Source organism: Panthera uncia (assembly GCF_023721935.1).
Source record: "Panthera uncia isolate 11264 chromosome B2 unlocalized genomic scaffold, Puncia_PCG_1.0 HiC_scaffold_24, whole genome shotgun sequence".
NCBI classification, from domain to species: Eukaryota; Metazoa; Chordata; class Mammalia; order Carnivora; family Felidae; genus Panthera; species Panthera uncia.
In genome coordinates this window covers 63,987,800-64,015,378 of record NW_026057580.1, presented here as the reverse complement: position 1 = coordinate 64,015,378, position 27,579 = coordinate 63,987,800, and the positions used below count along the sequence as shown (strand labels likewise).

Genomic DNA, 27,579 nt, shown 5'->3' with positions numbered 1-27,579 from the left:
TTAATTTCTTCATATAATAAATGTATACTGAGCACCACTCTGTGTTGGACGCTGGGCATTCAGACATGAAGATGCATAGTCCCTGCCCTCAGAGTGCCTGGCGGAGACAGATGTGTCCACAGATGAGTGTGGGTTCGGTGATATGAGTGCCCCATGAAGCTCAGAGGTGGAGTACTAACTGATGGAAGGGGACTGCCATGGGGGGATGGGCTTCCTGACACTGAGTTGTGAGGGCTTAACCCCTCACTCTGGAGAAAGGATTTATTTAAAGAAACTTGAGCTGTATGTAGTGCAGTTACAGTGTTTCCCACTTTGCTGTGGAACAATGCTCAAGAACAAGGTATGGTTTCCTGATACCCTGGAGCTAGCCCTGAAAGGTCACACTCGAGAATTACCTCTGACACAAGGACCCAGAGAAGAACCCTCAGTAGCCATATTCCGCAGTAACAACCTGGACCCTAAAACCAATTCACAGGACTCTGTTTTCTCATTCACTAGTATTTGTTTGTAGAGTTGGCTAGGCGGGATATCTTTCATCTGTAACTTGCCTCACGAATCTTAGCTCAGTTCTCTTGCTTGAAGCCGTATTCTTAAACCTCTGTTGTAATCATCAGTGTGGAAAGAAATATTTAACCATAAATTATATATCTAGTTGTAACATTAGTCTAGTATGCTCTGTGGCAGTGCTTTTGACACCAGACCTCACAGAACAGCACAACAATGAAACTTGGAGAGTTTGCTTTCCGTCTGCAGAATTCTTGGTTTTTTAACGATTTTAAACGTGATTTTATAGTAGTTATAGAAGCTTGTGTGTATAGATCTTATTTTAATTTAACTAATATGATAAATCATTCCTTTAATAATATCCACTAAATTATTCTACTCTTCCTTTCCCCAAAATTATTATAGTCGTAATTCATATACACAAAGTACTTTTTTCTTTCTGTGTTTGTTTCTTGGGCAGGTCACCATCATTGCAGATGATAACTGCAGATTTTTATGCTGGTCAAGAGAAAGATTAACTTACTTTCTGGAATCAGAACCGTTTCTATATGAAATATTTAGGTATCTCATAGGAAAAGACATTACCAATAAGCTCTACTCATTGAATGATCCTACCTTAAATGATAAAGTAAGTGGTTTTCTAAGGTGTACCTCACTTTATGCAGCATATATTTTTTCTGAATTTTCATTAATTAATTATGAGTGAAGTGGGGATGCTTGTAATTTAGAGACCCTTCAGGGGAATCATTTTTCAAGAGCGTGGAAATATTTTGTAATTATTATATTTGCCATTACCTGGTGAGGTATCTCTAAATGTCAGGGACCTCCATTTGTGGTGATGTGGTGCTGATCTCTCATAAAGGGTCAATCAGTCTCAGGAAGATGGTAAGCGAGTTGGAGGGAGGGATGTGGGGTAGAGTGGGCCAGGGAAGGCAGGGCAGCAGGAAGGTTGCAGACTGAGAAACACTCACAAACTTGGGTGAACAGGAAGTTCGCATTTTAACCCTGGTGTCTTCCGGTCTTATATATCCTCCTGGGCAACCCCCTTTCCAGAAGGTCTAGAAGTGACAAGAGAGGGATGAGAGGGGGCGTGTGGCAATCCAGTTAGGAATTTCAGAGCTGAGTGGATCTTCAACAATTTGCAATTTTATCTTCATTTCCCCACAATTGCTTAGAAGGAAATTAAAATGATGACAGAAGAGACATTGCAGAATGTTGTTTCTGTGATAAGTAGTGTTCTCCAGGAACTATGCATATGGGTGTGTGCTCTCTTAAAGTCATCTTGTCTAGGCCCTTTATCAAATTAGGTTGGTGCTTATTGTTTTCCAGTTTAATAAATAAGCTATTGAGTATGTTAAATTTTTGTAATGTATGTATAGTAATAGCTTATGATAAAGGTCATAGCTAACATTTTTTGGCCACTTACTATATACCAGGTAGTTTTTATTTCAAGGAAAAATAAATGCTGTTTACAGGGAATGTATGACCTAAGTCCCATAGATGTCTGAAACCTTAAAACTTTGTTTTGTAGAAGGCCAAAAAGTTGGAACACCAGCTCAGCCTGTGCACACAGATCTCCATGCTAGAAATGAGGAACAGTATAGCCAGCTCCAGTGACAGTGAAGATGGCTTACACCAGTTTCTTCGGGGCACCTCCAGCATGTCCTCTCTCCGTAAGTTACCTCAAACTGATAATACTCCAGGACTCTGCTGGATGTCATTGGAAATAGACAAATGACAACTTGGGTCAGAAAAATAACTTTGCAAGTAACTATTTGGCAATCTGTCAATAAAAACAATAATTTTATCTTGCTTTTCCTTTTCCATATTGCACATCAGCTAAAATCCACCTTTAGAACTCTTAGTTCTGTTTTCAGAAATTGTTCACTTGTTTTGCCATGCACCCTTCTTAAATACGGGTTCACTGGAATGATGTGAAAGAGTCCATATGGTTTGATGGATATTCGGCTATTTTGTTTTCATGATTTTCATGTAAGTGAACGCCTAGACCCAGCAATGTGTTAAAGATGATAGGAAGTAGCTGTTGGATGTTTTGCTGCTGACTGGTTATCAGTGTGAGCACCAAGAGTTAACAGGTGATCGGGTTATGGAATATTCCTGAGGATGAAGGAGACCATTCATGACCCCTGTGAGTTACCTCATTCACATACCCACCCACCTTGGCAAGTTTTCCAAGACTGGAAACATTAAAAATGTTTTAAAACATTTTAAGTAAGTAACATTTTAAGACACAGGTGTTGAAGATTAATAAGTAAAATGAGAGAAACTATTTTAAGAATTAAGTGCTTAAAATTAATGCTTAAAATTATTGTAAGGATTATCCCAAAACTGATAGTATAAGAACTTTGAACAAATTCATTTGTACTTTTTGTTTAAGTTTATTTTTTTAATTTTTTATTTATTTTTGAGAGAATGCAAGTGGGGAGGGGCAGAGCGAAGGGGACAAAGGATCCGAAGCGGGCTCTGCACTGAACGCAGCGAGCCTGATGTGGGGCTTGAACTCACAAACCATGAGATCATGACCTGAGCTGAAGTCCGAGGCTCAACTGACTGAGCCACCCAGACGCCCCGAAGTTTACTTTTCTTTTATTTTGAGAGAGAGTGCACGCATGAGCAGGGGAGGGGCAGAGAGCGAGGGAGAGAGAATCCCAAGCATGCCCTGGGCACTTAGTGCAGAACCCTATGCGGGGCTAGAACTCACAAACTATGAGGTCATGACCTAAGCCAAAACCAAGAGCTGGACGCTTAACCGACTGAGCCACCCAGGTGCCTCGTGAACAAATTCATTTCAAGTAGCAACAAGTCAGACAGATTCTCCCACTGCATAAACTAAAGAACTATTAATATTTCCAGTTGTGTGTTAATCCAAAGTAACTTTTAAGGAGATACAGGTACACATCCAACAATCCCTAAATGTTTATGTAAACGATCTTGTAACTTTGGATGCTTTAGATAAATTGGGTTAAGGATTTGAAGTATTGCATGGTCAGAAGAGGCTGGAATTGAGAAAGCCATGTAGGCATAAGCTTCCAAAGCAAAGTCTAGGCACAGAAATGTGTTGTGAACCAAAAGGAGATTTCAGGAGTAACACAAGTGGGAAACGGGAGATGGTTTTATCTTATTCTAGTAACTTTTGCAAGTACTGACTGAGGCTGACCAAATTCTGCAATCTGCCAGCATATCAAATGCATTATCTGGCTTGTTGAAACAGTTTGGCGGTCAGTAAGCATTTTCAAATGGACCCGTCTTAATTACATGTATAGTGATTACTATAGTATGAAATGTCAGCAGAAAGGGAATTAAATAATAATAATTAATAATTTTTGTTTTTCTGTAGTATTTTATTGTATAATCTAAATCTTTGGGGAGTAAAATAACATTTTATAAAATGTTTATCTAGAGTATGTTGTTTAAATAGAATTAAAACACGTGTTTGAGATTAACATTTGTATTGTTTGTGCCACCAGAAATCTACATTCCAGGTGGATTGATCACTCATGTTGTACGTACAGACCTGGGTTCAAATCTCACTGTAGTAATTATTAGTTGTGGAACTTGGGAGTCTCCAAGTCACATGACCTTTCCAACCTGACATGAGCTATCATATCTCATCACAGGCTTGGTTCTGGCCACAGCTCCTGGTCTGTTTCCTTCCCTCTTCCTTCTAGTGAATCATGAGTTTAATCCAAACAGCCATTCCCTGGGGCGCCTGGGTGGCTCAGTCGGTTAGGTGTCCGACTTCAGCTCAGGTCATGATCTTATACTCCGTGAGTTCAAGCCCCACGTCGGGTTCTGTGCTGACAGCTGGGAGCCTGGAGCCTGCTTTGGATTCTGTGACTCCTTCTCTCTCTTCCCCTCCACCTCTCACTCTGTCTCTCTTTCAAAAATTAATAAACATCAAAAAAAAAATTAAAAAAAAAAAAACAACAACCATTCCCTTGCATGGATCATTGGTACTTCTGTGTTTGTACAGAAGTGTGCTCTCCTTGATTGCAGGATTGCATTTTACTTCTCAGGCCCCTTGTCTAGTTATTTTTCACTGTATTAGAAATAATGTACAACCTGGGGCACCTGGGTGGCTCAGTTGGTTAAGCATCTAACTCTTGATTTTGGCTCAGGTCATGATCTCGTGGTTCCTGGGATTGAGCCCTGTGCCAGCTCTGTGCTGACAGCCTGGAGCCTGCTTGAGAGTCTCTCTCTCTCCCTTGCTCTCACTCTCCTGCTTGTGAGCACATACATTCTCTCTCTCAAAATAAATAAGCATTAAAAAAAGAAATATGTACAACCTGCTTAAGTTGCTTATTTATTTTAGCCTCATATTTATTACGCAGAATCTTGCATATTGATACAAATGTATGCAGCTACATGTGTGAGCACATTTTTGAACATGAGTGTATGTGAATTGCACAACAAAGCCACGCTCATACCTAATTTCCTTTGACCAACCCTTGTTCTGAGTTTCCTGGCTTCACTTCCCGCAGTTTCATGAAAGACATTAGTACTCGACCACATCATTGATACTATGAATTATTTAATTCATCCTAGCATGTAATTCATCAAAAACTAGTTTCTGTTTCTTAGGTTTTAGCTCAGAATTCCTAAAGTGTGAGTTTTTTGTTTTTTTGGGTTTTTGTTGTTGTTGTTTTGTTTTGTTTTGGCCTTCTTTTTGCCAGACCCATCAATATGCCATCTACTCTTCCATATTACAGATTACATTTTATGTAAAACAAAGAACACAGTACCAATCTCATAAGACTATTAGGCTGAAATAACAAAATTTTCCACTTTTTGAGCATGTGGTAGATCTTCATGAACGTGAGGCCCCTAAAACAAATGACTACGCTCTTATCATTCCGGGTTTCTGCCATGCACAAGGGGCGTTTATGGCAGCTTCTCAGCAGTCCTGGCTGCTTCGTGAATGCTGAGGGGAGAAGGGAGCAAACGTTTATGGACAAGAGTAGCTATTATTTTTTCAGGTACTCTCTGTACATACTCACATGTAGTCTTCACTGTAATCCTGCATAGAGACGTATACTAGCTTTTGCTAGAAGATGCAGCACTAACAATTTCCCAAATCTCTGGCTATGATGAAGGGACTGCTTTCTCCCTCAGGTGTACACAGGGTGCTGCCCCAGACCCGTGTCCTCCTCACTCTGGGATGCCACAGAGCAGCTGCTGTTTGGGTCATTGCCACTCAGGGCAGAGGGTTTGTTTTGTCTTGTTTTGATTGTCCTGTAGAACATTGATTCTGAAATGTAAATGTGAACGTGAATCACTTGGAGATTTTATTAGAGGTTCTGAAGCAGCAGACTGGGGTGGGGCCTGGCATCCCCATGTTTAACAGGAGCCCCAGCGATGCTGATGTGGCTGGTCTCTGAACTACTCACTACTTCAAGTAGTAAGGAGTAGGACTCCCTCCCCACAGCCTGTAATTTTGCTGATTGCTTTCCTGTGGTGGTGATTAAGATGTTTCTTGTATTTCCCATCTACTGGTAGGTGGATCTGCAGGCCGGCATAGATTCCTGTGAAGGCACAAAACAAAATTGCAGCTGATCCCATTTCTTACGCTGTGCTCTATTTTTATACATGTCACATGATGCTAACTAAGTCCAGAGCAAGATCTCGACTCTGCCACACAAATTCTGCCTTCCACTTCAAATGATCCTTTAAAGACAAGAAAGTGAAGTAATGAGATAGTCTGAGAAAAAATGCTTCCTACCTGTTCATTCAGTAGCCCGTAATCCAATTAACTTAACTTGTTTTCACTTTCCTGTTGCTTCATTTACTTGTCTCATGATTGGGGAAAAGAAAGAGGAAAGAACAAGACGTCCAGAACATGTGGGAAGGATTTCATGCCCTCATGTGGATAGAAGCTCTCTTCTCTCTGCTCATGGATCAAGTGCTCCTCAGCGTGCCTCGCCATCTTCTCTTCCTTATGAGGCTTAGCTCCCTACGTGGTGTAGAAAACACATACACACAGATCGATCGTACTGGGCAGGTCCATCGCTGATCAGCGACGCCAAGCGCAGGCATCGTCATGGCAACAGGAGAGCATATTATGCTTCCCTAAAAGTTGTAGAACTTTGTTTTTGTTAATTGGGGTTAAATAACCTATTGTTTGGTTTGTGTGTTTGTTTTTTAAATTCTGAGGCAGTATAGACAATGCAGTCTGTTGGAACTTGTCTTTGAAAGGTTTTGTTAGTTTAAACTGTGTATTTTTTTCAGAAGTTATAATTTTTATAATGTAATATAATTTTATAAATTTAGGAGTTTTAAAGATACTACAACATATTTAGAGAGATATTTCTTACTGAGAACAAGTCTTTTCAGATTGTTTTGTTGTTATCAATAGCAACATGGTGTTCTGGACAATCTACTAATTTCATAAGACCTACTTGCACAAATTTGCTTTAAGTTAGCTTGCATCTGGTTAATGTTCTTATCTGCAAAGACTAGCAGCATATCTGACATGATGAGTTTCTTTCGGCTATCTTACCCATTCATTTACCTGGAAAGTTACAAAAAACTGATACAGAATTCTTAGTTTCAAGGCTGGTCTCATGAAATAACCTGTTCAACTCAATTTGTGTTCCATTCCCCTTGTGAACAGCTCTGCACATATAAACAACAAGCTTTCCATGAATTTTATGGAGAGGTAGAGAGGAGATATGATCAGGCAGCAGGAATACCCAGGGAACAGTTCGCAGATCCACCGAGAGGGCTAGAGAAAAGCAGTGCCCCCACTTTGTACATAAGTAAAGAGCAGCTTAGGAAAGTTAAGTAACCGGCTCAAGGTCACTGGGCTAGCCCCAAAACAAAGACCTGTTAAATTTTTTGTAAGTTCTTGTTTTGCCTTTTACCGTATAAATATCCATATCCATTTGGGAGAGAGAATCTGTTTAGGGGTACTCACCCACTGCTGTGGCAGCCGCCACGTCCTGACCACGTTCATACATGCTCTCGTCTCATCTTCACCACCGCCCAATCAGGTTGGTGTGGTGTTTTCCCCTCTTAAGGTTGAGAAATTGGACACTTCTCTCTGGCTTCTTGGTCCCCCAGCTAGTAGGGACCATGCTCTGTGACTCCTGAACTCCTGTCATCACCAATCCATTCGCTGCCCTCTATCCTCACACAGTGTTTTCTCATCTGTAAAATGACAGCCAAGGGATTTTATACAATTGCACATTTTTCAGCTTTTAGTAAAAAATTTAAAAATTAACAAGTTAATATACACACACAGATAACAAATAGTAAAATTTTAAAAAGTGTTGCAAAGAAAAGAACTGCCTCCCTTCAACCTATTTGCTCCCTAGGAGCAATCACATTGGAACAATATTTGTCCAAAATGCTAAATAATGCCCTATTATTTATTGATTTATCCACTTAAACTTTATCTACTAATCTAACTTTTTTTAATGTTTTTTAACTTTTTAAAAAAATGTTTTGAGAGACAGAGAGAAACAGAGCACAAGCAGAGGAGGAGCAGAGAGAGACGGAGACACAGAATCCGAAGCGGGCTCCAGGCTCTGAGCTGTCAGCACAGAGCCCGACAGGGAGCTCTGACTCACAAACTGCGAGATCATGACCTGAGTCCAAGTCCGGCACTCAACCGACTGAGCCACCCAGGCACCCCTAACTGAGCTCACTTTTAACTTCCCTTTGCCCATCTGCCCAATATGGTTATATCACTAGTTTTTATTCTTTTATTATATATACCTTTGTAACAGTAAATGATGCACTTAAACCTCCATTTTGTTTTCTCTCTGAAGCATTTTTAGAGGTGAGGACATTAGCATCTCTACCCTTTCTTATTCTTTCCCCTTCTACCTTTACATTGTTGTGAGTCTCTTCCTTAACTTCTGAACACTAAAAATTTCTAAAACGTCCTTAACTTCTAAATAAAACAAATATATTCTGTTATCTATTTTTTTTTATATTTTTGTCATAAAATATACGTGACATCACATTTACCATCTTAACCATTCTAAGGTCTTCCTTGCTTTCTCTGTGATTTCTTTTGCAAGGTTTAAGCAAATAAACAGTGTTGACTTTATTATGCTTTATTTAGAACCAAATAGTGGGCTATGACTACATTTCTTTCTTTTTGGTTTCAATCTCATGATTCCTGTTCAAAGGAGACTGTTTCTAATAACAAGTTCAAATGGATTCTCCTTTCCCACACAGCATATAAATCAATCACAGTTTACTTCATACTTTGACCTTCCTTTTTTTTCCCCCCTGAAGATTTTGTATTGCCTTGCTTTGGGGGCCATTTTATTCACCATATCCCTAGTATCTTCTAGCTTCTTACTCATTCTGTCTTTGAGTTAAAATCCAATTTACTTCTTAAAGTCTGAGTAGGTGTTTCACATTTGAACCATGCCTTTTCATGCTGCTTTCTGTCTTTATAGATATTTCTAGTTGCCTTTCTTTTTCCTCATTCTTGTATTTTTTTTTTCTTATATCTCTACTCTCTCAGTACATCAATTCTGTGTACCTTTTTCTCAGACACCTTCCTCACAGAACCTCCCAATCTCATTTTGGACTGGTTGTTCCCTGGGTCTATGCGCAGGTGCCATCCTGGAACTGCCTTTCCTGTTCTGAGTTTATCCACTATCACCATGATGTTACTGCTTTCTCTTTGTGAGCAAGAAGGGGCTACAGGACTTCCACTGTTCCCTGGCTGCTCACAACGTGCAGCTCAAGGCCCTGACCACCCATGTGAGTAGTTAGAAATTGATCTGGGAATGATCACTTGGGCCAGAGAAAACCTCATGGAAACCAGTAACCTCCTTTGATCTCTCTATCTGCCATAATTTGTACACTTCTTTGCTTGAGTTTTCAGTGCTGGTGTTGAGTTTCTGTAAGGGAAATTAGGTATGAAAGCCATACTAACCTTCATCATTATTGTTCAGAAAGTTTCAATCCAAACACAATCCTTCAATTTAAAAAAATACTATGATATACTTAAGCAAGACAAGAAACGAGATGATAATTCTCTCTAGCAAAGAAACCATTAAATCCTTCCCTATCCCCATTCATCAAAAATTGTATAATCTAATTAAAATTCTAAACCCTTTGTAAGGTTTTTAATTACTTGCTAAAGCAGTTGGCCAGATGGTTAAACATAATAAAAATAAGAACACTTTGAAAGGAACGAGGAAAATGTCATGAAAGTTAACAGAAGAAAGGGAAAAAAAGTCGTATAACATTATATTAGATAGCTTACAAAAGTGGTCTCTCTTTTTAAAAACTCTTTCTTAAGCAGAGAGAAAAGTCACTTGACAAATTTCATATCATGATATTCTGTTTATTTGAAAAGCAAACTTGAGATTGCTTATTCATTCTCTGAAACAGGTGTGACCTTCACTCTGAATTTAAGAACAACAAATATGTCTGTTTACTTTGACTTGCTAAGAGATTCCCTCAGGTCCTCATGTAATTAGAAGCACACCGAAGTAGAATAAGCTTAATAAGGACAGAATTCTGTCAAAAGGAATTTCTCTTGGAGCGCCTGGGTGGCTCAGTCGGTTGAGCGTCCGACTTCACCTCAGGTCATGATCTCACAGTCTGTGAGTTCGAGCCCCGCATCGGGCTCTGTGCTGATGGCTCAGAGCCTGGAGCCTGCTTCCGATTCTGTGTCTCCCTCTCTCTCTGCCCCTTCCCTGCTCATGCTCTGTCTCCAAAATAAATTAAAAAAAACATTAAGAAAAAAAAATTTAAAAAGAGAAAAAAAAGGAATTTCTCTTACCTAATTTTTCACTTCTCTGGATACCGGAATTTGACTGATTGTTACATAAGATCTCCCTGGTCCTGATGTAAAAAGGCTTCCTGTGTTACTTTGGGAATGTTAGACAGGAAAGGGTCTGGTGGGGCAGGCTAAGCCCCGTGACGTGCTTATACTTGCAGGATACACAGTGGACCTCAGTGCAAACTCCTGTCCTCCTCAACTAGGATCTGGCCCTGGCTGCTATCTGAACAGGTCTGCTGAGGAAAGACTGCCTCCCAGATCCAAATCTTCCACAAGTGTTGTCACCCGCCATGATCTGGCATGAGTGCAAGGGGCCACTGTTTGGTTCAGGGCTCTTCTAAACCTCCATCTTCTACATTTGCTCAAAGCCCCTGTTTTTGAGTTTGAGTTTTTCTTTCTTCTGCTCAGGATTGCTGCCTGATGTTGCCGTTCTCTCTCTCAGCTGAACACATTGAAAGTGGTGCACAGCTCAGAGGAAGTTCTGCTCCACTGACTGTGCCTTCTCGGTGCACTGGGATCTACGGAAGGGGTGTAGACGTCTTTTTGACAGAAGATTTTTTTACCACTGGGTGCAATAGGAAACATCCCCAAGCAACAGCAACTCTTGACATAACTGTTTAACAATTTCACACCAGATAAATCTGGATTGCAGCTCAGTCTGAGACTATTTGTTTTACATAGTTTTATAATAAACTGTGTTAACTGGCACCCAGAGCCAAGTAGAAGATGATTATGGCTAATAGCAGAAAATAATGCTAATTATCTCTTCTTAATTATAAAAAAAATCCAAAGGATGTAGTTAACCACTTCTGTCTCCCAGCTGTAAAAGTGGTTTTAACAGAAGAAGGATAAAAATCAGTTTTCTGGAAAATTTATGGATATGGAATGATTTGCCTGTCTAGAATTTGAAATAAATTGAAAAGTAAAGCATTGTACAGAGGTCACGTACCTCATAGCAATGTCCTTGAGGGGCAAAAGTAATTTGAAAAAGCACTTAAGTGAAGATAAGCTCCATTTCTTCCTCTCTCCTCTCCCCACATTCTTACCTCTAGGTAAGGTTGGGCCTTCTGGGCAAATTTCTGATGATACATCAGTGCATAAAGTTAATGAAAAACCAAGCAAACTTGTAGAAAGAATTTATTAATGTTCAACTTGTGATATGTTAAGATAGTTCCCTTGAAGCAGAATACCACCCCCCCGTCTCTCATTTTTGTTTTTGTTTTTTTTAAATAGTTTTTAGGGGTTTTGTTGTTGTTCACACTCCGGATTGGATTTGAACTTATTAGTGGACTAAGAAATTCTTTCTAGCAGCATAGTAATGGTGACTGAGTCTTTCCACTGAACCAGCAGGTCTCCTGCCAAGGTCAGAGAGCATCAGGTCTAGGGCAGGTGAGCTCCTTGCTCCCTAAAGCCTGCCTTTCTCCTGGCCGTGACAGTGACACATCTGCAGTTAGACCGGGTGAACATCACCCTTGGCCCTCAGTGGTACAGGAGGCTCAGGCTAACTGGGGTTGGGACAAAGCATGGGCACTCTCTCTGCGACCCTGATTCCTATTGAGGGTTCAGGCATCCGGCTGGCACTTGGTAGCCTGCAGCAGCTACAAGGCAGGCTGAATTCCTGTTGCCTTCCCAGGCACCTGCTGGTGATAGGAGAGCGCCAGGGCACCGTGGTCGGTGCTGGGACCAGAGGGGCTTGTGGGCACCAACCCAGCCACCAAGCCTGAAATGAGAGTCTGTGAAAAGAATGTGAGCAGGGCTGTTAGGGCCACCTGGTTTATCCTGCCAGAATCTGATTGTGCCGAGGGGTTCACTTGCTGGTGAGGAAGGTGTTCATCCACAGCAGCCTCCCCACTCTTCTTTCTCGGGCTGTCCGGGTTGTCTTCACTTTCCCTTTTGAGTATAAAGTAGAAAAATAGCATGGATGTGGTGAGCATGAATTGCTCTGAAAAGCGCACTGAGTTCCTGAGAAATAAAATAATATCGAGTCAGAGATCCCAACCGATCCATTTTTATTTCCCTAACATTTAACCCAGCCTCTAGTGCCTTGTCATCACTCAGGGGCTCTTCTTGCTGATTGTATGAAAACTCTGTGGCAGGTGATGATACCACCAAGCCTATTGATGTTTACCTGAGGGGATGGTGCTCTTGCCCGTGCTGTGAGCACTGTCGAATCAAGCTATATACACTGTTGCCCATGCTATAAGCACGTGCTATAACCTGGGCTATAAGCACTGTTGTTGAGTCAATTATATGAAAATGATTTGCCTCAGGGATCCTGACACAGAATACAGTCATTCATAGTGTGGTTTTACTGTAGCAGGAGACCAGTCTGCGCTTGAGGAATGCTGGTGGTTCCCCACTGGTGTAGTGGAAAATTGACCCATCAATCATTAAAGGTGATGGCCGTGTATCTTTCCCTCATCCTCAGGATCAGCCTTCTGAAGGCCCCATGTGGAGTTTCACGTCCTAAGAAATTATTCTCCTGTACTAAGTAATCATCAAGGACCTGGCTATGTGTGGGGTACTTCTGCAGGAGGGAAGACGTCTACAGCCCTCAACATGCTTGTTTTCCAGTAAGGGATAGAGGCACGTACTTGTGATCACAAAGAAATACAGAATGTGGAAGGGCTGTGGGTCTCTAGATAATAGACTCTCCCCACACAAGGAATTACAGAAGACTCCAGAGGAAGGAGGTGGGGTCTGACCTTGATGGTGAGGGATGGGTAGGAATTTGACAGGTAGGGATGGAAGTGAAGAGGCCATTCCAGGTAGGGAGAAGAGCAAGAGGAGAACATGGAAAGGGTGGGTTGGATTTGGGGAGCAGAGAGTTTGCCAGAGCTTGGACTGGAAGGGGAAGGAGGCCCGACTTGGACACATTTCAGTGTCACCCCAGGACTGTGGGTGACTCTGGCATTACTGTCTTTTTAATGCTATGTAGTAAGCACCCCAGCTCTTCCTTGGCTGAGGCAAATGTAGTGGGGACCAAATAAAGTCTTTCACAGAGAAGTTGAAAGTTCTCAGAAGGTTTTCACCAGGTCATTTCCAGTTGTGTTGGGTCCCCTCTTTATTCTCTCTCAGTAGGAAAATGCACCGATTGGTGATGGAGCTTAGAGGGCAGAGAACATTTTGGCCCACATGTAGATAGCAGCCACAGGATGCTATAGAATGTCACCCCTGGTTTGATAGATGGGCTTAAAAACCAGATCAATTAGTCCTACTTCCCCAGTCAAAACACACGGGGTGTGTTTCTGTTATGTGTGTTATACAGTTACATTCACATGCTCTACATTATTGATTTGGTTAATACTCTTAGATATGCCATCTTGCTGTTTGTTCTGAGAGGTTTTTTAAGTTTATTTATTTATTTTGAGAGAGAGAAAGAGTGACAAGAATGAGACCGTAGGAAGAAGCTGCCTTATTATGGGAGTAGTACCAATCAGAAGTCTTGGTTTCTTGTTAAAAAAATTTTTTTTGTTTTAATTAAATGGGGCACTTGGGCGGGTCAGTCGGTTGAGCATCCAACTTGGGCTCAGGTCATGATGTTGTGTTTTTGAGTTCGAACCCCGCATTGGGCTCTGTGCTGACGGCTCAGAGCCTGGAGCCTGCTTCAGATACTGTCTCCCTCTCTGTCTACCCCTACCCCACTCGTGCTCTCTTTCTCTCTGTCTCTCAAAAATGAATAAATGTTTAAAAAAATTTTTTTAAAGAAGTATTGGTTTCTATCTTTTTAAAATTTTTCTTAAGTTTATTTATTTGGGAGAGACAGACACATTGGGAGTGGGGGAGGGGCAGAGAAAGATGGAGAAAGAATCCCAAATAGCTCCGTGCTATCAGCACAGAGCCCATCACAGTGCTCAAACTCAAGAATCATGAGATCATGATCTGAGCAGAAATCAGGAGTTAGATGCTTAACCAACTAAGCCACCCAGGCACCCCTGCTCTGAGAGTTTTTATCTGATTGTGGAAACTCAGCCTAAGCTAATGTTTTATGAGGCTTGATCATTACTTAAAGCTAGACATATGATGAAGGCCACGGACAGTTTTTTTAAGACAATTTTACTGCCCTCGGGACAGTTTAGATTGAGAAACACAAACCCCTATTTGAGTACAAGAGCCACTTCTTTTCATTTGCCATTCCTAGAGGCAATAATGAATTTTAGCAAGTTTTCTAATTACCTTAGGCCATTCTCCTCCAAAGACCATATTAATCACTCATTTTATTGACTTACAAATGGACAAAGTGATTATTACATCCCAGGCACTGATGTAAGAACTATACAAGTCGTTATATACAAGTTAAAATACTATATTACTATTACTATTACTTGTATATATACTATACAAGTTAATATACTATATTAAGCCATTTAGTCCTCTTAACAACCATATGAAGTAGATTAATAGCATTATTCCTATTGTACAGATGGGGAAATTGAGGGACCAAGAAGTGAAGTAACTTGCCCAAGCTCACACTTGAAGCTCAGACATTCATTGCCATCTGAGTATACATGCCATTTAAAGCTCGTGTTTGGTGGTTGTGTTGTCCTCTGCATGAAAAAGGATAAAAAGAGCTTGCCTGGGAGATTCTGCCGGGCTTGCTCTATGACAGAGTTGTGTTCTGGAACATTTTAATAGAAGCTTATTTTCTACAGTGTATGTCAGCAGTTGTCTTTCAAAAGACTCTGTATTTTTATTATTTTTAAAGATTTTATTTTTAAATAATCTCTACACCCAACGTGGGGCTCAAACCCACAACCGTGAGATCAAGAGTCGTACACTCTACTGACTGAGCTAGGTGCTCAGAAAACTTAGTATTTTAATTGACTGTAAATGCTTGAAAATGAAGTTTCCATGTATGTCCAACAAACACATTAGCCAAACCAAAGTCCAGCCCAGTGTAATTAATATCTTTTTTTATGTTGGATGATGTGGCTGTTGGGAGTGGCATCTCCCCAGTGCATGACTGGGACTATGCAGTTAATAATAAACATCCAGTGGCATTCTCTGTGTGCCCAGCACCGTGCTGAGCACATCACATGATTATTTTGTTTCATCCCCCGACAACGCCATGAGGCAGGTCCTGGGAATATCCCCTTCTACGGATAATGGAAACTGAGGCCTAGAGAGGCTTAGTAATGGAGTGCAGGTCACACATCTAGGAAGGAGCAGAGCAGAGCTTTGAACCCAGATGTGTTTTCTTATCCTTGGGCCTTGACCACTATGTATGCTGCCTGCCCCTGTGCTGTGTGGCTCTGCTGGCCTTGCCCCTCCTCCTCAGCCCTGCTGTCTGCTGCTGACTCTTGCCAGGGATTAACAGCTGATCTTGATAAATTTCTTACAGCAGTTCTTCCTGTTTTAGCAAGTTTCCATTATCCTCCCTTGCTCTATACCAGCTATTTGGAAAGTCAGGTTTCACCCATTGTTCTTCCATTATCAACCTCACAGCCCGCCAGAGTTCAGCATTGTTTAATTGACAGAATACCGTTCCATCCGTTCCATCCGTTCCATCCGTTCCATCCTGTTAGAGGACAGCAAGAGGGCCACACGAGTGTGGGTGGGGCCGATGAGACCCTGACACAACAAATCCTGACATTGAATTTGGAAACTGTGTGGAAGGGAGTTTATGCTGTCCTGGGAGTTGTTCATTAAGCACCTTGATAAGTCTATGTACCTATTTGTAGTAACTTCTACTCTTACTCTGAAACCGTATTTTTTTCTGCATCAATCATGGTGTGTCTTATGTGGTAAATGCTCAATGAACATTTGACAAATGCATGGACAAATGAGGGACTGACTATTGTTTTTTATATATATATTTATTTTGAGAGAGAAAGAGACAGGTCGTGAGTTGGGGAGGGGCAGACAGAGAGAGAAAGAATCTGAAACAGGCTCCAGGCTTTGAGTTGTCAGCACAGAACTGGGCTCAGGGCTCGAACTCATGGACCTCGAGATCACCACGGGAGCTGAAGTCGGATGCTTAACCGACTGAGCCACCTAGGCACTCCTGAGTCATTTGTTACTTAGCTCCTTTGATGTAAGGGCATCCTACAAGGCTTTAGGGATGCCCCTGCCCCATCTGCTACTTGAGATTGTATTTTCTTCTACCTGCTTCCCCTGTCCCTGTCACCCTCTCCTCTCATCTACTTTCCTCCTCTCCCTCTCCCATATCAGTCCGGGAAGTGACTGGGCAGGTGGTAGCAAGAACTGTTGTTTTAGGTGGTGCTCTAGATGGTGTTAGCTTCCATAGCTTCAGGATGGAACTATTCTTTATGGAAATTAGGAGTTATATCAGCTTTTGAGGAACTCAAGTCACCATGTGTGATATTAATGCAGAAACATGCATTCTGAGTCCTAATCAGACATTAGGGCAGCCCACTGGAAACTGTGTGTGTTTGAGAAGCTCATATCATCCAAGCATGTATAGTGGAATCCATTCCACGTGTGTTCTCATGACTGAGAATCGTTGCTTGACCTCGTTGTTGTATTGAAATATTGAATCGCAAATACAATCTGTAGAGAAGTTGCATTCCCGGTGCCAACTATAGATTCCCAGAAATTTTACTTTCCATTTGGAGATAATAACTGACACATCACACCAACATCAGGGCAGGCTGTCCATTAAGTGGTTTTTCTTTCTGTGTCTTTGACAGATGTGCCATCCCCACACCAGCGGGGCTCTGCCAAGATGAAACCAATAGAAGAAGGGGTGGAAGATGACGATGAGGTCTTTGAGCCCGCGTCTCCAAATACATTCAAAATCCATCAGTTGCCTTGATCAGACAGCGGGGCCAAGTTACCAAGATGGAAACTGTCTTGAAGAGATCCTGAAAAATACCAGCACTTCTTCATGACTCATTGATCACTCTGCTTGAGCACTGGTGGTCTGTGCGTAGGAAAGTAAGGAAAGGTCAAAACCTGCAAAGGTTATTTTCGCTCTCCTTTTATTGATCAGCTTTTTAAGCAGTTGTTTTACTGAGCCTTCTGACTAAACCTAGTTCTATTTTGAGATATATATTTTCACAGTATTTTCTAGATATATTATTGTTCTGACTTAGCACTCTGTCAATGCAAATGCCTTTTCACTTACTTTCTCCAAGTTGTGGTTCATTTTCCTCACATTTTTTTCTCCACTGTGGCAATGGGGTTGTCTATTTGATAGTTTTAACGAAAGTATAATTTTGAAACTGAGGTTGAGATGGCATTAGAAAGCAGGGATTCTCAGGCCTTGTTTAATTGATTTTTTAGCTGGAAATTTTTAAAGAAAGATGTGATTTGACTGGCGTTTTTTATGTGTTTCGTTTTTGTTTTTCCCCCTCCCAAGTCAGACACATCACTCCACTAGATCCCCTTACTTATTTGAGCATTGTGTAGATAGCTTCATAATGAACAAAACTCTTCAGACTTTGCACATTACCCTTATATCATGCTATTTATAATCGGGTCTGAAACCCAAAGCTGGAAAGATAGCAGATGGAAGGATTCTGAGCTCAGTTTGACCTATGGCCAAACTCGACTTACCTGTGATTTGGGGCCATCTTGTCCCACACACGCTGGTGTGGGGAATATGCTTTTCTCGGGGTAGGGAGTCAAGTGGCCAAGCAAATGTTACAGAGTGAGGTGATTGAAGGAGCAATTTTTATTCTTTGGTCGGTATTCTGAGGTTTCAGACTGTTCCTCCAGAGCAATCGATGTCTTTTTAAAATGTTTGCCAGATACCCAGTGCCAGGGTTCCAAATGTGAACACAGCTTTGGGGGCAGACAGTTCCCCATCAGTCAGGTGATGGGCACCCAACCTAGATGTTGCAGTGAGGGCTTTGATTCCAGATCTCTCTTTTCTACTAGAATCATGTTTCAGGAAACAGTGGCATTTATGGTGGGAGATAAGAAGTTTGCTGAAATCGTCGGTCAAACAGGGCAGTGTGACTGTGGCACTCAGTTGGGTGAAGCCCATTGATTGGCTATGCTATGTCATACATCATGTTGATTTTATTTTATCCACCAGAACCAACTTGAGTCAGTCCCCTGTTATATTAAATAGCTAAGAAAAATTGCAAATGAAATTATTTTCAAGTGAGCTGAGCCAAAAACAACATCTCTTGCCAAGAGGTGATTTCTGTTAGAGAAGGTAGATAAGCTAGTCTGGGGTCACCTCATTTTCCTAAATCCATTTTTTTGAGGCTAATTATTTTAGTAATTTCACTGGATTTAAATTTACATGCTCGGCCACTCACTAAGAAGATTTCCACAGACTGGGAATTTGGCTCCTAACGTCTTTATCAAATGTTGATTCATTAACATCACAGTAGAAAGGCTGATTTCACTTTCCTATTAGAGTGGCCTCGTCAGTTTTCTACATTATGAATTTATTTTGGGGAACAGAAGCACAGATGAATGACTTAGCCTTGGCTTTAAGATTGTAAAGATTCATTCGGGTGAAGTCTTTTTGCTGTGCCCGAGATCACATGTGTGGATAACTATAATGTAATGGCGTTAGAACTGCTTTCCTCTAACTGTTAGAGTAAGGTCATGTAGACCATTTAGTTTATACACGCCTAAGACTCATTTACAAAATCACTCTATAGAGTAATTAGAAATTACATCCTTCCCTGAATAGAAAGTAATTTTAGATTCTGCTGAGGCCGTGTTTTTAATGTTCTTGTGGATTCACAGAACCTTGGGGTTTCCCTAGCCTGACCCATCTTCAGGTATATCTCACTTGGTCAAGCTCAGACATTGGAAAGGGTCGTCTCTCATGATCAACCTGCATGTGTTTAGAGGTTTTTTTCTGTGAAGCTGGGAACAAACATTTTTAAAGGCACACTGAAAAAATTAGATGATGTGAATTCATTCGCTGTTTTTATTAAAATCCGTGTGGGCGCGTGCACACACATCCGTGTTATTGAAAACAAAGATTGTAATCTCAAGCTTAGGAATCTGAAAAGGGCCACTTAGCCTGAATGGGAAACATGAAACTGCTTTTAAATACACACCTCTCAAGACAGTGAGACTTGGGGAAAAGGAGACGCAAGCCACTGAGGAGCCCTCCCACATAGACTTGATAGCAAAGAAGCAAGATAAGAAAACAGAACAGTTTTAAGTGTAAGATCTCCTATGGGTGACTTTGAATTCATTTGTACAAGTGAACAAGCATATCTTTGTATAAGGCATAAATACATAGACAAAAAAAACATGTTTGCTGCCAAAACCACCACTAAGATGCTTCCTGTGTTTTTTGGTGTCCATTTAGCTGTGTGACCAAGGTTCAGAAAATGATCTGCAAAAATTGTTCTATATATAACCCCAAATCTACTATGTTTAATTGTAGCATTGAGTCCACTGTATGAATCAGGAGTGTAACATTTATACCAGAATATATGTGTCATTTGTAATGTTTTGAAAGCCCTCATATTTCTATTTATAAAATAATAGCAGAGATACTAGATAGAAACTCAATGATGTTTATGTATCTTAAATTAGTAATAACGGGTGCTATATAATGGTCAGTTACCAACTGTTGCTTTCTGAGATCTTTTCCACTTCTCCCTCTAGTTCAATTGTCCTTTTGTCATTGGACACCTTTGTGCTTTGCTGCTAATTCGCACGCACTGGCAGATGCCAACTTCTTCATGTTTGGCTCTCCTTCCACACGTCTGAAGCTTTTCTGATTTTATAACTCGGAACTGCTAATTCCTACCTTCTGGGTCCTGTCATGGGCCCAAAGACGGGGCTTCTTGGATGCCAGAAAAAGTCTTCGGGGAGAGTTGTAACCTACACATTCTGCCTTGTCCCTGGTGCACCCAGGCAATGACTCCAGCCTCCAGGGAAGACTGTGATGCTGGTGCATGTGTGGTAGTGCCCAGCAAGCACTCGGCACGCAGGTCAGTCCCTGCATGCCCACGTCCTGCCCGGTGCCCTCCTCCCTGCAGACCCCACAGTGCAGCCTCAAGGGGTCACAGTTATTTATTTCTTTTATCCATTTCTTTGGACATTTCTAAAGCCTCTCTCCAAAAACCTCTGACCTTGCCATGCCTCGGTTTCCCTTCCCTTCCTTTTTTCCAACCCTGGTTTCCCAATTTCTGTTTCTCATGATCCCCAACCAGAGTGATTAGAAATTCTCACCTGTTCAATTCAAATTCCCAAGGACCTGAAAGGATAGAATACTGTGTAGGGAACTCAAGGTTGCAGTGTGGTCACGGCTGTTTTCTCACTGACAGCCTTTCTTCGATTCTCATAGAAGCCCCAAATACCTTGCGTGTGACGATATAGTGTCCTTTTAAAAACCTGCTTTTAAGTACTATTTACAGGTTATTCTGTTATACTTGCAACCTAGTTTTAAAGTACACGAGGATTTTATTAATACTTTATACAGACACGTTTATAGGAAACTCGCTCTTTCTGTTTTTAGGTGCCATTTACATTGATGCCATTTACTTTATAATCAATTTACATTTTGTCCGAATAGAGCCTTCTGGTTTGAAATATCTTCATATACTGTCATTTGATCAAATAAATTTCTTACTTAGAAAATATGCATGTTTTTTATTTCATTCCTCTTACATATAGCTGGTTTGCTCTGACTCCATGCCTACGGGCGAGGATTGGTTCAGTTACCTTCAGGTCGTGGGATTTGCTCTGGTTTAGGAATCTGAGCAGATGTACAAAGGGGGTGGTCTTGGGTCAGTTCCACTTAATTTCAGAGCTTTGCCATCTTGGCTCCCTTTGGCCACAAAAAGAGGCGGCATGACAGTGTTGACTAGATGCAGCAATTGAAAGCCTTCAGAGTTTCGCTATAGGGATATAGATTTCAACATTTTCCTCCCCTTTATTTCAACATTCTCTTCTAGTTTCATAAGGTTTAACAACAGAAGGAGTCACATGAAGAAGGCAGAAAATCACCCCTGGATCTATTGTGTGGTGGGCAAGAGAGACCAGTCTTCTTATTCTGTTTTTTTACTGTTATTACTTTAATATTTATTTATTTTTGAGAGAGAGAGAGAGAGAGAGAGAGAGAGAGAGACAGAGCATGATTGGGGGAGGGACAGAGAGAGAGGGAGACACATATTCTGAAGCAGGCTCCAGGCTCCCAGCTGTCAGCACAGAGCCCAACAAAGGACTCAAACTCACGAACTGTGAGATCATGATCTGAGGAGAAGTTGGATGCTTAACTGACTGAACCACCCACGTGCCCCACCAGTTCTCCTATTCTTGAAGGAACCTACATTTTCTTCCCTCGTCTGTCCTAGGAATTGGAATGGGAATTTGAGAGCCCATCTCTTGGCCCTTCGTAGTAGGTCCTTGGCACCCAAAAACTTGTCCTGATCAGCCCCAAGACCAGATCCAAATGGAAGGGGCATCTTATACTGCCATAAAAGGAATGAATGATTCTGCTGCTCAGTAAGCCATGTCACCTAAACCTAAAGTCAGGTGCCGAGCCCCGAACTTCTGCTGAGCTAAGTTTGGGGCAACTTTCCCTTTCCTAAATCTGTGATATGGTACCTAAGAGTTTCCATCTGTGTCCACTTAGGGGTTTCCTGTGGACAGATGTGGCTATAGCGCATCATGAGGTAAACTTGACAGGACTTAGGTATGGATTTGTGGGAGCAGATGTGGTGAGGGAGAGGGCTTCTCAAAGATCTATGCCTCCAGTTGCTACTGTGATTTCCTGTCTAGGGACATAGCATGGCACTGGATTTGAGAGAAGGACTAAGTATACTTTTGTCATGCTGAGTTTGAGGGGGCTCAGCAAGTAGGTAGTTGGTTAAGTCAGTCTGGAACTCAGTGGAGGGGTCTGGGCTGGAGACACAGATTTCTGAATCGAAGATAGCACGGTGAGATTGACAGCTTCCCAATACATAAAGATTTTTCTGATAAGGGGTGTGTGTGTGTGTGTGTGTGTGTGTGTGATGAATGGGACTTTTTGATCTTCTATTTTGAAAAGATGTATTAATATTTAGAAATCTGTGTAATTCACTAAGCCAGTATTTTCTTTTTCTTCTTAATGTTTATTTTTGAGAAAGAGAGCGAGAGCAAGGGGGCGGCGCAGAGAAAGAGAGAGGGAGACAGATAATCCAAAGCGGGCTCCATGCTGACTGCAGAGAGCCTGATGCAGGGCTCGAACTCACAAACCGTGATCTCACGACCTGAGCCAAAGTGAAGCACTTAACCAACTCAGCCACCCAGGTGCCCTTAAACCAATATTTTCTAAGTGACCATGCAGGATGTTGCAAAATATCGTGTAGAGATAAGATCCATTCCAAGTGCAATCTCAACCACTGTAACAGCAGAAAGGGGTCGTTGGTACGGTTTCAGATTCTGTATTACAACTAACCTTTAAGAAACTGTCACTTTTTGGGGTGCTTAGGTGGCTCAGTCGGTTGAACATCTGACCTGGGCTCAGGTCGTGAATGTCACAGTTCACAAGTTCGAGCCCTGCAGTGGGCTTGCTGCCATCAGCACTGAAGCTGTTGGTGCAGGGCCCACTTCAGATCCTCTGTCCCTCCCCCTTCTCTGTCCCTCCCTCCCTTGTGCTCTCCCTTTCTCTCAAAAATACATAAATTTTTTTTTCAACGTTTTTTATTTATTTTTGGGACAGAGAGAGACAGAGCATGAACGGGGGAGGGTCAGAGAGAGAGGGAGACACAGAATCGGAAACAGGCTCCAGGCTCCGAGCCATCAGCCCAGAGCCTGACGCGGGGCTCGAACTCACGGACCGCGAGATCGTGACCTGGGTGAAGTCGGACGCTCAACCGACTGCGCCACCCAGGCGCCCCAATACATAAATATTTTTTAAAAACGATCACTTGTTGAGTATCAAGAATATCCACAAGTATCTCTAAAGGATATTAAAATACTCCTCCATGAGGCCAGACTGTCTTCATGTAAGGAAGCAAAATGACGCAAAAGTAGGTGTGAAAATCCAGTTCTGTGTTCCATTAAGTCAGACTTTCAAGAGATTTGCAAAAGTGTAAAAAAAAAAAAAAAAAAGAAAGAAAGAAAGAAAGAAAAGAAAAAGGGGCGCCTGGGTGGCTCAGTCGGTTAAGCAGCCGACTTCGGCCCAGGTTATGATCTCGCGGTCCGTGAGTTCGAGTCCGCATCGAGCTCTGTGCTGACAGCTCAGAGCCTGGAGCCTGTTTCAGATTCTGTGTCTCCCTCCTCTCTGGCCCTCCCCCGTTCATGCTCTGTCTCTCTCTGTCTCAAAAATAAATAAAACGTTAAAAAAAAATTAAAAAGAAAAAGAGATTTGCAAAAGTGTAAAACAATGCTCTTCTTGTTTTTTTTTTGTTTTGCTTTGTTGTGTAAAATAGCTTTTTTTCAAGAAAAATGTTTATAATAACATGTAATGAGGTTTTTATTTTTATTTTTTAATTTTTTAATGTTTATTTTTGAGAGAGACAGAGTGTGAGGGGGGAAGGGGCAGAAAGAAAGGGAGACACAGAATCCCAAGCAGGCTCCAGGCTCTGAGCTGTCAGCACAGGGCCTGACATGGGGCTCAAACTCACAGACCGCGAGATCATGACCTGAGCCGACGTCAGACGCTCAACTGACTGAGCCACCCAGGCACCCCTATTATTATGTTTAAATACAATAACAAGCATCACCATCCTCTGAGCGCCTCCACACCTGGCCTCTGTAGCTGTCCCCTGGCTCCTGCATTAGAGCCCCAATGTCTTTCTCTGACTGGGGCCTCGCTTTTGCCAATCTTTGTGTTAACCATCAGAGTAACTTGAAAATTTGCAAACAGAAACGGGCACTTTCTTATGGAGCCTCCTTGTGTGCAGAGAAAAACCTGCATTCCTAGTGGGGCCACCAAGCCCTCCCAGGTCCAATCCCTCCTCCCCTGCACACTAGCCAGGCTGGTGACTCTGCACCCTTCTTCGAGCTCAGCACACACTGGCTCGTCCGCCTGAAATGACCACCATTCCTGCGTGGGCAGTGCCCTGGGGATAGTCACTCTCCATAGAAAGGCTCCACAGCTGACATGGGAGCAGGCAGGATCCAAGGACATGTGCTTGCCCTGGGCACGTTCCTAGCTCCACCTGACAACTGGGAAAAGTAAGGTCTTTCCAAGGCCTCTACTCCTAGGCCTTGTTCTCATTCCACTTTGGGGCCATTTTCACAGTGCCGACATTGCCTAGATCGGTGTCCTCCTGGTCACTGCCCCCCTGGGTCTTGGAGATTAGACACTACATTAATCTTTCCTTGCTGTTTACTAGGGACGAAGGTATCCCTACTGACTTGAAAGCTGTCCTGGCCTCCTCCTTCCTCCTGTCATGAGAAAATTCCCCTCCTTTGGCTTTTAGCTAAGGCTTTCTATGCTTCTTCCCCTGTTTGCTTGTCTTGGCTGCATGTTACACTGTAGGACTTGCATCGCTGGGCTAGCTCCAAGGCCTTCTCCGGAGAAGAAACACTGTGGCTTGGGATTTTATGCTGACTCCTTGCATGACAGGCCAACAGAACAAAATGTGATTTGAACCAAGCTATGCTACCTCACATCTGATAAATGGAAGTCCCACAACTATAAAACGGTTCTTATAAGGAAGGCAGCCTTGAGGCAAAAATGATTATAGCCATTTACTTCCTGTTATCCACCCACAGATGATGAAAACTTATAGACCGACTCGCGTCTATTAGTAGTTACATATAAATATGTCATTTTTGCAGAGGCTGACTGGGGGGAACACAGTGCCTTTGAAGGAGCTCAGGCAGGGGACAAACCTCAGGCTCAAATCTCCAAAGGGCCAGCCACACTGCACATAAAACAGAATTACCAGATATTCATCTGCTCTGAATTCATTTCTCTTAAAATGGCTTCTGTTACCTTGGGCCCCTAGCTAAACTTTTTCAATGTGCTTCTCACTATTTTTGTTATTCTCATCTGATCTCTTTTAATGCTTCTCCTTATTAGTACTGATATGTTTTGTTGGTAAGAATAATTATAATACTTTACATTTTTTTGTACATTATACAGGAAGCATATTTTTTTAAGAAAAATTATAAGCTGGGGGCACCTGGGTGGCTCATTCGGTTAAGCACAGACTTCGGCTTAGGTCATGATCTCACGGTTCATGGGCTTGACCCCTTGTCAGGCTCTGTGCTGACAGCTCAGAGCCTGGAGCCTGCTTCGGATTCTGTGTCTTCTTCTGTCTCTGCCCCTCCCCCACTTGTGTTTTCTCTCTCTCTCTCTCTCTCTCTCTCTATCAAAAACAAATACATGTAAAAAAATTAAAAATAAAATTAATTAATTTAAAAAAACCGATATTGACCTTCAAAATAATCTATCCTAAGGAAAAAATCTATCCTTTACGTGAAAATGTGGGTGTTAGTTACATGTTATGCCAAACAGATTTCTTATCTCTGTTGTCACCTCAACCTCCCTCTTAGCTCAAAGGAGCTCGAAAGCACTGGCCCGAGTCGTGCGCTTTCTCCTTGGACGTGGATTTGAAGTCAGACAGAAGCAGTTCTGAACATTGTCTCTGACCATGTGATCTTAGGCAAGTTGTCAAGCTTAAGTCTGCCCTGTCTTCACATGTACACTAGACCTTTCCCCAGCAGGTAGTTGGTGCTCAGTAAATGTTCTCCTCCCTTTTCCTTCTTTCCTTTTGTTATCAAGTCTAATCCTTAAGGTTTCTGGAATCTTGGCAACCACAGAGCCAGGGGTCAGTGCCAGCAGGACCTGAGGGACAAGCAGGGCAGAGAACAGTTACCACGGCCCCTTCTGCTTACAGCAGAAATAATGAACGTCCGAGAGCCCAGCATTCACAGGCTGCAGTCTTCCTGGACACATTTGGCTGGGGCAAGAGAAGAGTCCATCCGGACTTGAGAAAGTAGCCCTAGAAAGCAGTAGGCAGGGGAAGAAGGTTGTAGGCACCTCTCTATGGTGGCTTGTAGGTGGAAGACACCAGTGTGAGGTTAAATGGTGCTCTCCATGAGGTTCTACTCCAAGAGAAGGAAGAATATGTTGAGCTGTGTCCACGCTTACCATGTTACTTTTTTAAGTTTATTTTATTACTTGAGAAAGAGAGAGAGAGAGAGTGAGAGGGGAGAGCATGAGCAGGGGAGGGGCAGAGACAGAAGGAGAGAGAATCCCACACAAGCTCATGTGCTGTCAGCACGGAACCCAATGTGGGGCTCAAACTCACGAACCATGAGATCATGACCTGAGCTGAATGAGACGCTTAACTGACTGAGTCACCCAGACACCCCCACTTAACACATTATTTTGAACTAATAATCTTGCTCGTCTCTCCATGGTGACCATTGAAGAACTGTGAGCAGGTGGGATGGATATGCGTGAAACACAGTATGGCCAAGTTTTGACAATAGGAAGAGTGGAAAGAAGTTTATCTAGACCCCAGAGAGAGAGAAGGAAGAGTACTCAAATGCTCAGGAGACTTCTATTCCTGTTGCCGTTTGATTGCTAGGACATTGGGCAGGTCACGTCACCTATTTGGATCTCAGTTTCATCTGTAAAATGAGGTTAAACCAGGTGAGGACTCTTCTAGCTCTGTTGTCCATAATTTCAAGTGTGTGTCCTCCTTAAAGGCTGACATGGTATCTCCTTGTTACATGTGTCCTGCATCATCCAGCTGAGTTAGGACTCTTTTTCTGGTTGGGATGATTTGGGGGGTTAGGCAACGTCTCAGCAGCAGCCTGACCGTCTGGGTGTCCTTCCTATCCAGGGCAGTCCCATCCCTGCCCTGTCATTCACAAATGCTGTGTTGGTTTGAAATCATGGTAGCATTATCCGTGCCCACAACTGTGTTGGGCCCTTTCATCAGCAAGCATTTAATGTTTTCTTTTATACTATTGAAAGGGGTTCTTGAAAGTTCTTATCAAAGCTGGCAGCTTGCTGAAAAACCCCTTCTTAGCCCTTCTCGGATGGTGGTGATCGAGATTTTCCCCCAAAGGGGACAGAACTGTAGAATTTCAGAGCAGATAGAGTATGTACATTTCAACTAGACCAGAAGTTCTCACACTTGAGCGGGCATCAGAGCCATCCGGAGTCTCCTTAAAGGCCCCACCAATCAAACCAGTGTTTGGCTCCCATCTAGGGAAGGGCCCAGAAGGCTACATTTCTAGCAAGTTCCCCGATGGTGTGGATGCTGCCATTATGACAACCACACTTAGATGTCCCCTTAACTAGTACAAATCTTTTATTAGCAGATAAGGAGACTATGCCTAGGAAAATTGAGCCCAAGAAAAACTAAACTCCAAGTATTCTCATTCACGACCCAATGGCTTCCAGTAAAACACAACCTGTTTTTTCCCCCCTCTAGGCCAATAGTTTTCAAGCTTTTATTTAA

At 42.3% G+C, this 27,579-nt stretch overlaps 1 protein-coding gene across 3 annotated transcripts in view; it reads left to right on the top strand.

The window, feature by feature from the left end:
- BVES (blood vessel epicardial substance) overlaps positions 1–20,839 on the top strand; it is a 37,468-nt gene extending 16,629 nt beyond the window's left edge. For 2 of the 3 annotated variants that reach the window (XM_049654072.1, XM_049654071.1), the window contains 3 exons: positions 965–1,132; positions 2,036–2,177; positions 16,927–20,839. In XM_049654072.1, coding sequence (XP_049510029.1) covers positions 965–1,132; positions 2,036–2,177; positions 16,927–17,051 — 435 coding nt within the window. In that variant the 3' untranslated portion in view covers positions 17,052–20,839. Of the gene's footprint in view, positions 1–964; positions 1,133–2,035; positions 2,178–10,684; positions 11,408–16,926 lie in introns of those variants that run through there. The other variant, XM_049654073.1, reaches the window with a different exon arrangement.
- Positions 20,840–27,579: the final 6,740 nt, after the last annotated feature.